The sequence below is a fragment of the Aptenodytes forsteri genome, unplaced genomic scaffold, assembly GCF_000699145.1.
Source record: "Aptenodytes forsteri isolate BGI_AS27 unplaced genomic scaffold, ASM69914v1 Scaffold54, whole genome shotgun sequence".
NCBI classification, from domain to species: Eukaryota; Metazoa; Chordata; class Aves; order Sphenisciformes; family Spheniscidae; genus Aptenodytes; species Aptenodytes forsteri.
In genome coordinates, this window is record NW_008796044.1 from 10536233 (window position 1) to 10548477 (window position 12245).

The 12245-nt window shown below is 40.4% G+C and overlaps 1 protein-coding gene across 1 annotated transcript; it reads right to left on the minus strand.

Moving 5' to 3' along the window:
- Positions 1 to 3505: 3505 nt before the first annotated feature.
- On the minus strand, positions 3506 to 11305 carry LSM11 (LSM11, U7 small nuclear RNA associated). The gene is made up of 4 exons (XM_009286038.2): positions 11251 to 11305; positions 8370 to 8509; positions 7520 to 7603; positions 3506 to 6002 (listed from the first exon to the last, which is right to left on the minus strand). The coding sequence occupies exons 1-4, from the start codon at positions 11303 to 11305 to the stop codon at positions 5598 to 5600; spliced, it is 684 nt and encodes a 227-aa protein (XP_009284313.1). The 3' UTR covers positions 3506 to 5597.
- Positions 11306 to 12245: the final 940 nt, after the last annotated feature.

The following is a 12245-nucleotide window of genomic DNA, read 5'->3' on the forward strand; positions in this document are numbered from 1 at the left end:
TGACTAATTCACTTTGAGTTTCGGACTGTTTAGGCCCACCTACCATCAAGCCTGGAAACTGGGAGAATTAGCTTTGAAATTACTATTTCACTCTAGGAAGATCATCTTCCTTCACTAGAAGAAAGGAAGCATTTCTTCATCCTCTCTTCTTCCAGTTGTGGCTTCATACATTTCCATTTGTGCATCTTGATAATATCCTTGTGAATAGAGATTTTTGGTTTGCAAGACCTTAATTACAATAAGAATTCCACAAATTTTGTAATCCCCTAGCTTTTCAATATCATTTCTAGTGTTAGCCTTTCATAACGTTTTAGCAAAGACAGTCTCAGGATTGCTATAGTACAATCTTCAAATTATTAAGCTGATGTCAAGAAACGAAAGCATGAACTGAAATAGCTCTGGGCTGCAGAAGATACATACTCTAGCAATTATGTTTTATACTTTGCAATGCAGCCAGGAGTGAAAACATCTATGTATTAATTCGCAGTATTTTACAGTTATGCTTTGAGGCAAACACCAACGTGTAACTCAACAGCTTCTCAGGAAAGAACTTGCCTGGCTGAAGGAATCACTGCTACTGCTGCTGCATTGCCTCTGAAAGGGTGTAGTACTGTGCCTTCCAATTCTATCCAGTTGCAGAGCTTGCAGTTTAAGATGGTGGTTATAATTCTGATCTGTTTAATCAAAGACAGGAAGTTCACCTGGAGATATACATCTTCAGAAACTCAGAGTGTTTTCACAGTTTGCTGTCCCTACTGCCTTTCCATTTTCTTTCAAGATTCTGGATGAAATCATTGTTTCCACCTGTCTCATTTAGGTCAGTGCCAGTAAGCAATAGAAAGGGTAAGTGTGGGCAGCATGCTGGACAGAATGTCAAATTCAGCAAAAATTAGACATCTTTTTTGTCTGCTTCTTTTTTCCTGGACACTTCTTCACCCACGGTGATTCATAGGTGCAAGTAGGTGACTGCAACAGCAAACTAGGAAAATCTAGCACTGTGGGAAGGAAAATAAGTTAAAAAAAAAAAATCAGCTTACTCCCTCTGATCCAAGATAAGTAATTCTTCTCACCAAATAATTCCAAAAGTCTGCAGAGAATAGTATGAAAATCAAGACTAGCCAAAGGCTATCTGGATGCAAAACTAGACAGGGTAACATTCCTTAGGGAGGGGGAAAAAAAACAGTGGGCAGTCAAGCCTACTCCTGCTGAGAGACCTTGCCCTGCTTCCAAATGATACAGAAGGGAAAGCTGCATCAGAAACAATGAATCCAGAAACTGAAGGACAAGAAGCAGATGGAAAACAGTACTCACCAACTACTTCAGTAATCACCTGGTGAGGACATGCTAAGTATCTGTCTCTAGATCAGAAAAAAAACTTCCAGGCAATTAACAAGCTGGACAAGTCAGTTGAGAGAAGGAACTAAAACCACGCTTTTTACAAGCTCCTTTTTTTCCTTTGGCCTTATCTATTCTACTACCACAGCCCTGTTTAAGAAGTGTTCAATAAAATGAACCACCCATGCAAAAGAGTTTCGCAAGAAATAATCCCAGCCATGATACCCGTAACTGTAGGGTAACACTGCAGCTCTCAGCCTGGTTCTCCCTACCAGTTTCCCCACTTTCCCACAGCACAGCAAGGTTTTATGCTGTGGTTCCATGAAAACCCCATTCAGACTATCTGCAAAGGTCCCTAGAATTATATCACCGTACAAATAAAATCGCCACTCTTAAGTAACCATGAGACTTGGCTCCCTACTGAACTCTGCTGGCAATGAAAAGATATATATGATGACACCATGAGATGTATCTGTGACATCACATTCCAAGACTATTGCATTGCATCGTTTCTGCAGCTGGCATCATAACACTTCACAAGTTTCATATTTGCCTGCTATTTTAGAAATGATTCTAAAAAATTCTCAAATTATGACAACACTCCTTCAAAGGTAGTTCAGAAAACTTTGCTCCTTGCAGTAATTTGGTACCTCACCATAAACACGCTTTAGGAATCATTGCTGAGCACCAGGCTGAACAATGTCCTAGAAATACTGGAGAGATTGCAACCAGTATGTGAATCCCTTCCAGAGAGTTATTTTTATTTGGCCCAAAGCTTTTTCACTCTCACACAGCTCTCTTTCTTAAGACTGCCTCCTGCTCCTGCTCTTCATTCTTTAGCATAATGACCTCAGGTGTCTATGCTCACACCATCTTTGTGACACTGCAGCAAGAGAGGAATGGCTAGGAGCAGACAGCTTTTTGAACAAAGAACATGGATTTTATGCTGAGTTTGGAAAAGGAAAAACATGGAAATAAATAACCAGAAGCAATAAAAAAACCAAAGCTCATTTGTTTCCAAGGGTTGTTTTCTTTTTTTTTTTTAACAGATTTACATGAATACTTAAGTGAGGTAGAAGACTTCATTTCAGAACATCACATTCAATTTTATTTAAAGAGCAACTTTATCTGAAGTATTAAACATGCAAGTGACAACAAACATACAGGATCACTTGCCTAGTCACAATCATGATGCTTGAAAGAGACAAAATCACAAATGCTATGATTGAAAGAGACAAAATTCATAAAATAGCATTTTGATAATGGGCTTTAAAAAGATACAATGTCAGAAAAAGTAGGGAAAAGGAAGACACTTTAGAAGATCTGAAGTTGTAGAAGAGGCTGTATTCAGGAAGCAGCTTGGAAATAATGAGAGAGGTGGATAGGGAAGTAGGAAACAAAGGAAGAAGCACCAAATAAGCCATTAAATCTAAACTGGCAGAGAGAATTTTAATCAACCCCACAAATGAGACAACAATGAGACTAGAGGAGGAACAGTTTAATAATGAGGTAGAGCAAAAAAAGTAGACAAACTGTATAGTTCTTAACCAGATTTGTTGACCGAGGTGATGATTTTGGAAGAACAGGTCAGTGATGATATTAAAAAAATCAAGGCACAAATGCAAGTCTAAGCACCAGCATTTTTCATAAAATCTAAAAAAAGAAACTTGTAGATGTGAAGCAACAAACACCTGCAAGGTTTCAGAGAAAAACTTCTGATGAAAGAAAACACTGAGACTTCTAGTAGCAACTGAGAACTTGGTGAAGTGTCAACTGACAGGGAAAGAGGGCAGTGCAGCCAGAAGAACATTCATGGTAGTTGTACCTTATTTAATGCACAAGGCAGTATAAACTAGGCAGACAAAGAGAATTAAGAATATGAGGTAAAGAAAAGCAAGAATTCAATTAGATGTCATAGTACATAGGCCTGAGTGGAGATTTGACACCCTTGGGTCAAGTATGAAGGAAAGAGGAGAGGTGTCAAAACGAGTAGCCTTTGGCATGAATGGAAGAGGCAGAGATAGTCATCCCAAGCAACTGAAATAAAAACAAACCACTCAGAAAGCAGAGGGGAAAAAACAACCCACAACCAAAAACATGAAGAAAAATATTCACTTGCAGTAAAAGCTGCTGAGAAGTCAGGAGCAGAAATAAGCCCTTTATTTCTAGCTTCACACGTTTCTAATAATTTGTGAGGGTTCTAGTCAGTTGGCAACCACATAGAAAGCCAACCAGGAAAGGTTCAGAAAGCCAGGACAACTAGGGGTGAATACAAGAACAATCTTCCTAAACTGGAGTTTAGAACGTCCTGAGGAGACAAAGTACTGACAGGAGAAGGGAAAAAAAACAAGGGAAGAACTGCAGACCACAAGAACACAAACAAGAACAGCACAAAAGGAAAGGAAACAAGAACCTCCAAGAGAAGAATCTTTTCAGTGCCTAGTCTCAGTTCATAGTAGGAAGGGATTACAGCAATAAAGCTATGTATAATAAGAAACTGCAGATATTCTTTCCTTTTTTTTTCTTTTCTTTTTCACTCTTAATGAAACTGATTTGCGTCAACAGTACTTTTTACTCTGAGGCACTTCTGTCCCAGCCTGAACTTGGGTTTGCAGCTCAGTGGCTGAGCTGATCAGCCACCCAAGCGCCGTGTCATCTGAAATGTTGACATAAAAGTTTCAGGCTCCCCCAGAGGCATACAGCTGCTTTGTCTGTCCAGGAACTCCTGCTAAATGATTTCTGTGATTCAGCCAAGCACCAGCCATATCCCTAACAACAAGCAAGCCGTATGCTGCATTTACAGCAACAGGAATACATGGCACTGAGATTACAGTCACTCAGTTTGAGGACTTACGACCTCTATATGTAATACAAGACCTGCTATAAAGCACTAAAAAGTTGTTCTACCCATTGTCAGATCTAACCATTACCCTGGCAATTTCCCAACTTCATCTTAAACACATGGAGCTGCTGCAAAGCATAAGGTAGTTGAGACGAATACAGGAATAGCAGTGTGAAATCTAGTGTCCTTTGATAACTAGGGGAACAGACCAGATAATATAATAGCTTCATTTACCCTCAAAATTCTGCACGTAGGTCTTGGAAAGCAGTTTATACCTGCAGAAGCCTGGCCTGATCTACAGTAGCTTAAGAACCTTGCTAAAATAAAAACACTGATGAGCTGAGTTTGACTTTTATACTTCAAAACAATTTTAGGCACACCTCTAAAGTTCAGTTCAACTGGAATTAGATGATGCATCATTCATATGGATAGGAAAGACCCATGAGGATTTCTGCTCCATGAGAACTGCTGGAGACACAGCACCTCTAGTTTCAATAGAGGGAACTTGAAAGGCGCTTAGATACAGTACAATTGTGCTCAGCACAAACACTTAAATCTGAGAAGAAAAACCACATCTTTGCAAACTTCACTATTACACTAAGTAGCGAATGGGTGAAATATAGAAGTAAAATTTTCCATCTGCATCCACAACATTCAGAGATAAGCTCCAAATATGGAGGTCCCTGGATCAGCTGCATTAGCTGCTTGCTGGTGACACAGGGCTAAAACACAGCATTACAAACAGAAGCCTAAGCTTTCATATTGAAAACAAATTAAAGTCCTGCCATCATTCACAGAAAAAGAGCAGTTTTCAATTAAGAGGTTTTCTATCACACAGGGCATTACAGAGCTAACTATGAAGAAGAGGCTAATAGGCATCAGTAGTATGTCACTCCACCTTTTTATGGACTATCTCAAAATGACCATCAGAATTATGTCTGGAAAAGGATACATCCATGTAACGACAGCAGATAAACTGTTGGTTTCATTAGCAATCTTCTCTTGAGATTACTCAGAACATGCAAAATAGCATTTGTGATTCATTTCAGGTGGAGATCTAATCTTAAGCTCCTTAAATGTGTGCCACAATTAGCTCCTATAACTGAGTACACCAAAATTCTCTTCCAGCCCTCTCCATTTAGCTTCTTTTTAAGGAGCGGTGGGATCTGTGCTTACCTCCCTCATCTCACAGAAACAACTGTGTTACTGACCTTGTCCTGAGACCCCCAACAGAGATCTAAGGAGGCTGCTTTGGTATCAAGCTCAGGATGCTCCAGTTAGAATTATTTCCCCTACCTTGTTACGGTAATGGGAAACCAGTCACAGTACCATCATACTTAATGAGAACGCTAAATAGCAATGAGAGCTGCAGCCGCAATTCATGCTATCAAATAAATACACTGACGAAGGCTCAGTCAAGTCAATGTGCTAAATGGACAAGCAAGACATTCTCTCCTCGAATAAAAATCTGGTTTATGTGACGTGTGAACACCTGTTGATAATCCACTTTGGGCCGCCTTTTTTTCCGTGACTGGCTTCTTGCACGGGTACCACCAGCACTGGCACCCTCCGTGTGGGCAGTCCCGCTACCCACATCAGCTTCACCTCTGGCAGCCAGATGCAAACTGTCACCTGGCATCTTCTTTTCTCCAGCTCTGCCCAAGCGTTTCTGTTTCTCACGCTCATCTTCTGCTCTCCCTCGTCCTGATCCAACTTTCCATCCAAACGTCTGAGAGTCATTTGTCAGGGCTAGCTCCTCTGAGACAGTCTTTGAGTCAGCTCCCTTCTTTACTGAAGACTCCTGCAGTTTGAGTCTGTCAAACAGCTGTAAAAGAACATTTGTGTATATGACCACATTCATAAAACGAGAGGCCGCTTGTTTGGTATTTCTACATGGTATTTGCGTATACGATCGCAAATCAGAGCTCACAATACAGAATTAGTGAAGAATCTTTACAGCAATAAATACTATGTTTTCTTGCCAAAGTCAGACCGTGACGTTAAGGTGAATGGATCTCTTGCATGCGCATGAGTGTCTTTATGTGAGCACCGAGGAATTTAATTTGGGGAGCAAAACTGATGTGCAGTAGCATTTAATTTTGGTCAGGAACAACAGAAAGCTACCAAGTTCCTCCATTAGCTCACTTTCCCCAGTGCTCTTGTAATGTTGTCAGATAGTGTTAGAGAGATTTCCATCCTTGTGTCCTCAGGCAGGACATGAAACCCTAAGATAAGGGACCTCAATCAGCAGAGAGTGTATACTGAAAAAATGATGGACCTTTTGTGTTCCCCAAAACAACCTAAAAGAGGCCGTGTTGGTATTCTGGGAGGTGAGCAGACCAAAAACAATGGAAAAATAATAAAAGCTAAAGCAGCAGATCCAAAGCACTGTATGAACTCATTAATCTAAGAATACGTGGTGCTGAAACTGGCAAAGAAACTGCTTTTACTCTGGCAGCAGGCAAGCTTTTATGAAATACTAACAAATGGAAAGGATTCTCGGTTAGCCCATCTCTTCCCAGCAACAGGATGGAAAGCCAGTCCCTGTGAGAGTGGGCTAAAGGAACAATGACAACTTGATTATTTTTAACTAATCTTTAAAAAAGGAAGGGTGGGATCTATCAGAAAACAGATTTAAATGGCAGGAATTTGAAAGCAAATTCCTCACAATGAAACTGTTTAAAAGTTTTTGTGATGCTTCTCTGATGTTCAAAAGGCCCAGAGCTATGCCATTCAACAGGCACAGCCCTGTCACATTTTTTTTTCCTTCATTGTTCAGAAGTTCATTTATCATCTCTTCAGTTCCCAACTTTGTAAACATCTTTTTTTGCAGCTGGATCCTAGAGAGTGTCTTGCTTTGGAGCAACATGCAGAATCTTGGGCTTCATGGTACCTAGACGTACTGTTTTGCTGGCTGGAGACAGAAGACTGTTGCTCCATGAACATTAGTATTGGAGTTGTGCACTGCCAAATCACCTGGCAGGACAAATGTGGACCGGATCAGTCATGGGTGCAAAAAATGCAGAGAATAAATAAATCAAAAACCACAGAGTGAGCTTATAGAAGGTCAGCATGTTGCACTAAGCAGTAGCAGCAACGGTGATCTGATATTAGGAACTCTAAAGTGGAACTTCTCTAACACTGAACTATGGCCAAAGGACTTTCAAAAAGGTTAGAAAACTGGTTTTCCGCCCCGCCCCGTTCAAGTCATTTTAGAGTCATCTGTAATAAAAGGAGGTAAAATATTTCAAATGTAAATCTAGTTTTCCAATCAATGCTCCCCTTTTACTACTTTGAAAAAGGAGATACTAAAAAAAAAGAAAACTGGAGATGGTTACCTACCCGGGTTAGTGTGAGCTGAGGTTCTGCGTAGAAAGCTTTGCCCATTACTGGTTTCCTGTATGTCTCATCCACATCTGTCAGGGCCTAGAAGAAGATAAAAGAAACAGAAAGGTCAAAACTAAAAGAAATCATGAAGAAGCTTTGGACCGGCTTTGTGTCATAGGATTATGAAATTATAATCTCTCTGAGAGAAAATCCATCCTAGGAACAAGCTGTGCTTTGAAGCTGGCTTCTTAATCATCTAAGTTGTACTGAGGTATAAAAGCAACAGCAAAGCCTAGCATCCGTTCCATATTACTTGCAAACTCTTTCTGAGCCTTGCCTGCAAAATCCTTTCCCGCCCGCCACCTATTTCCAAACTTTTCACAGCCCCAGGCTCACAAATATTTAATAGCTGCTTTTCCATCCACTGTCTTTAAGATCTGCATGAGGTAGAACACAGGGAAAAGCTTTTGCCACTGACATCCCAGTGACGTGTCAGTGAAAGAAAACAGAGAAGTGGCTACCACTATAAGAAGATTGGGTTTTGCAGAGAAAGCTTTGGAAGCTTCTATGTTCCTCATATTCCACCTTCCTGGGTTCTTATACAAAACCTTTGAAGCTGTTGGGAACGCTTCAAAGCTGCTCCCTCACCTAAAATCTCTCTAAGATGGCTAGGCACCTCTCAGACGTACCAATCCAACACCAAGCACCACTGAAGTCTGAAACCCAGCACTCAGTGCCAGAGCAAATTAGCTTTATGAACCACAACACCACGTTAATCTTCTCAAAATGTAGTTTGCTTAAACCTGTTGCAAATTTCAAGTTTTCAATATAGCAGTTATAAATCAAGGGCTGGAACAATAATTACCATATTCCAGAACTTGTCAAACGCAACCAAAAACCCTGTGCAGACTCCACGAAGCCCTTTGAAAGTGCGGATATGGACATTGATTTTTACACCATCTCGGACACAGCGATGAAGTTCCCCCAGTGGGCTGCCTTCATGGACTGAAACACAGAGAGAACATCAATGATCTTCCAGCAAAATACAGATATATATATATATATATATAAAAAATATGTAGAAATCTACTCTATGTAGAAGTAAGTCAGATCTTGGTACAACACTTTTCTTCACAGCAAAAGAAATGAGAAGCCCCAGAGCACTGTAACGCACTGCGGTTGTAATTACTAGACCACCAAAACTCTCCTTACAGCAGGGACAGCAAAGACTTTAGAAAATATGAGGGTTTTGCTTGACATAACCCATAGCCAAATCAGCGTTAGCTGAAAGTCTTTTTGCTACATTTCAAAAACATACTAAGTAATGCTAATCTTAAATAAAAGCAGTTCAAAGGGAACAGAAAGCTCACGGAAGCAGAGAGAGTTCTGCAGAAAAGACAAATGCCTAGCTAAGGCTACCTCACATTAGTTACGATCTGTTAATAAAGTATTGTATCAGATGTGTTCCCTTCCTTTACAAGATTCCTGAAGCAACAGATGACTCAAAGTTCTTCAACTAACTAAACTGGATCAGTTTAAGTTGATGAAAATGTATTGTTTCAGTTAAAACTTTCAGCAGCCAGCTGAACATCCTTCAAAGATGTACAAGTCTTCATCCTTCAACAATGTACAAGTCTTTGGCCAAGAAATAAAATTACTATAAGCAGCAGCCACCAATGAAACCATGCTAAACTGCGGAACAATAATGCTTTTAGTCGGGGCAAAACCAAAGGAATTCAGTAAAACATACAACTTACCTGGCAAACACAAGCCTTATCTGCACACTAGAAATCTTTGCAAGTGTAAATTATCTAGAGGGGTAGATATTATTTATTTTACAACTTCCACCCACGCCATGGTGAAGCCATTCCCGTGATAAATTACAGCTACCTGTTTGCTTGTGCAAACACAGCCACAGGATTGCTGTGCAATTCCTACTGAGAGTCACGGAAAAGTATTGGTCTAAAATCTCACACAGTTCTTCATATTAATAAAAATATCTGAGTCAGAGACGACCTCTCTCCTTGTGCTTTAGGGACTACTTATTCAAGGTTTGATTTACACGCTAGAAAATGCATCCTGTGAGTGTAAAATGTTACCGTATGACAGCTGACCTGCAGTATTTGGCTGCATGGTAATTCTTAGGCACAGCAGGGAAATCTAAAGCAGCTTCCTCTGAATTAACCTAATCACATTTATTTTTTGAGATCCATTGTCTTCTTGCCAGCCCTCTCCAGCTGGATAGCTGGAGAAAATTGCTTTCACACAGAGCATAAGCTGTCTCAGTACCTCCCAGCTTTGCTTATGGGCGTCTTTTCATGAGTCTCTCTGCTTCCTTCAGCCTAACTGATGGCGAACTTATGTTCTGAATTCACAGGTCCGTCACGGGAACCACAGATGACACCATCACTACATCAGATTGATGCTTTTAATCAGATAACAGTATTTTTTCTAACCAACCCTGAGAATTTACGGCATCGTTTTAGATTTAGATATTTTAGATTCCTATGTTCCTTTTACATAGGAACTTTATCTACAACTTCTTATAAAAATCCAAGTACGAACTTTATTTCCAACTATGCCTTTGCTTGTCAGCACCCCATTAGGCCTGGTGGAAAACACTACTTTACAGCTCTACCAAATCTAGACAATACATGCTCTTCCCACTTTTCCTTGCTGCGTAAGGTTCCAGCTTCACCAGGGCAAACCTTCAACTTCACCTGATCAAAAGGGCGGAACACATCATCCAAAAAACCTTTCAACAATCTGATATCTACTTCTCAGAAAAAATAAAACCAGCAACGCAAGGAATTTGTTTTTGCAACATACCTCTTCTGCAAGCATGAAAGCCTGTAATGACCAGGCTCTGCGTGCAGCTAGATTTGCCTGTGGCTTGTGACGCTGTTAAGTACCAGTATTAATAATTTTTCAGTCCGTAGGGAAAAGAGTTACCTAGTTGGTTTTGTACTCAAAATCCAATCCCTATTTGTATAAAATAAGCACATGCTTAATACCAGGATTCTGAAGATGACAAGAAAACTACTGTAAGCCAGAGGGCAAGTACACCAGGAAGAAGAAAATAAAGATCCAAACTCTGGTTAAGTTCAAGTCCCTGTCCTCAGGTTAGACTTTATTAAGAGGCAAGACTGAAAAAAAAAAAAAAAAAACAGCAAAGCAAGTCAGAACAGTCGAAATAACTCAGAACACTATCAAACGCCTTTCTAACTGCTCTGCAGTAACCGCTTGCACGCGAGTTCTCTGCCCCCTGGTAAATGCAAAGTAATTAGAAATAGCTTCTCCTGAACTGATCCAAAACAGGCACTGCAAAAGTAGCTTCCTTTTTACTTTTATGGCTACCGAAATCACCCCTCATGACAAGCAAAATTTTGGTTCCACTTTACATTTCTGACACACTGAATTTAAGGAACACATCATACCTTGTCACAGCTACCTGGGAGCACAGCATCACGACTGTGGGATGCAGTAAACCACGTATCACAGTTACTTCCAGAGGCAGCTACCGCCCTAGAATCCAAGCTTGAAACGCTGGCCCACCTGCTGTGCAGACAGGCCCCCTACTTACAGGGAAAGCACACAATTTTGGCTACAAATTATTCTTAAAACTCTCCAGACTGCTGAATAGCACTTTGTATGTCAGTTGTGCCAGTCATCTTCGAAGTCCACACTGTCCAGCCTTAGATGTGTGGATATTAAATACGTGCTCTTAATGGAAGCATGTAATTTACTTGCTAGACCACCAGTAAAGTTAATTTTTACAGAGATTTTTTCAATTTCCGTCATAGTAATCCAAATACAGATTCTTTGTATTAAGACCCTAAATAAATATTTAAGGTTAATTCTTTTGGAAATCTTACACCAACAGAACCTCTGCATTTGTGCAGAACGCTAAGCTGACATGATATTTAGGATCATGCAGCACCTACGGCAATGAATATATTATGTTTTGGTGTCTCGGCAAGAAGAAAGTTCTGCTTTGAGCACTCAGAATTGAACATTTTGGACTTTGCCTTTTCATAAAAAGAACAGTAAGGTGATGCTGGTGATTAGAAGAGATATACTTTGATTCCAATAAACACCCCGTATTTTTAATTAAGCGCACTAAAGTTACATCTCATTTGATAGCAATGCTATTTGGTTCTTGGCGTAAGTGCACAAGTTGCACCCTTTAATGTTACGGGGCTATTGCCCTGATTGCATGCATAAATTTAGACAAGAAGCTTGTATCATTATCACAGATGATGAATTTAGCAACATCACTGCTGCCTCCCACCTCAATCCACTGTTCTGTCATCACGTTACTAGAAATGCCAGCGCTGTATTCATGCCCTCAGGATGTACAGTTAGTAACCAAGACACAGCAGTGCGTTACAGACTCATGCCGAGGTTATGATTTAACGACGAGCTGCACGGACTCAAATCTGATTCCTGGTTTAAAAAGAGTACTTTTGAAAGCACAAGAGTTTCTCATCCTTTTTTCCTTAAAATCAAGAGGATGAACGTAATTAACCAAGTAACAGAGGAAGATATCACCGTAACAAAATCTGTGTCATCTCTGAGAAAGCAGTTCTGTGAAATGCACCGTTCCTCATTTCTGCACACAATCTTCCCAGCATCCCACCTAGTACGCAAGGATCATTTTCCACCCAAACTCCATCATTTCCCCCTCCCGACCCACCCACGCCCCGCCGACACCCAACCACTGCCTTCAGCCGCCGCTCTG

What these genes read in the sequence shown, in the direction of transcription:
- LSM11 (XM_009286038.2), bottom strand. Translation starts at nt 11,305, where the DNA reads ATGACGGAAATTGAAAAAATCTCTGTAAAAATTAACTTTACTGGTGGT. An exon ending in CTTTACTGGTGGTCTAGCAA is followed by an intron (nt 8,510 to 11,250) that starts GTAAATTACATG and finishes TCTGTGTTTCAG; the next exon opens with TCCATGAAGGCAGCCCACTG. An exon ending in CTCAGCTCACACTAACCCGG is followed by an intron (nt 6,003 to 7,519) that starts GTAGGTAACCAT and finishes GTTCTTTTACAG; the next exon opens with CTGTTTGACAGACTCAAACT.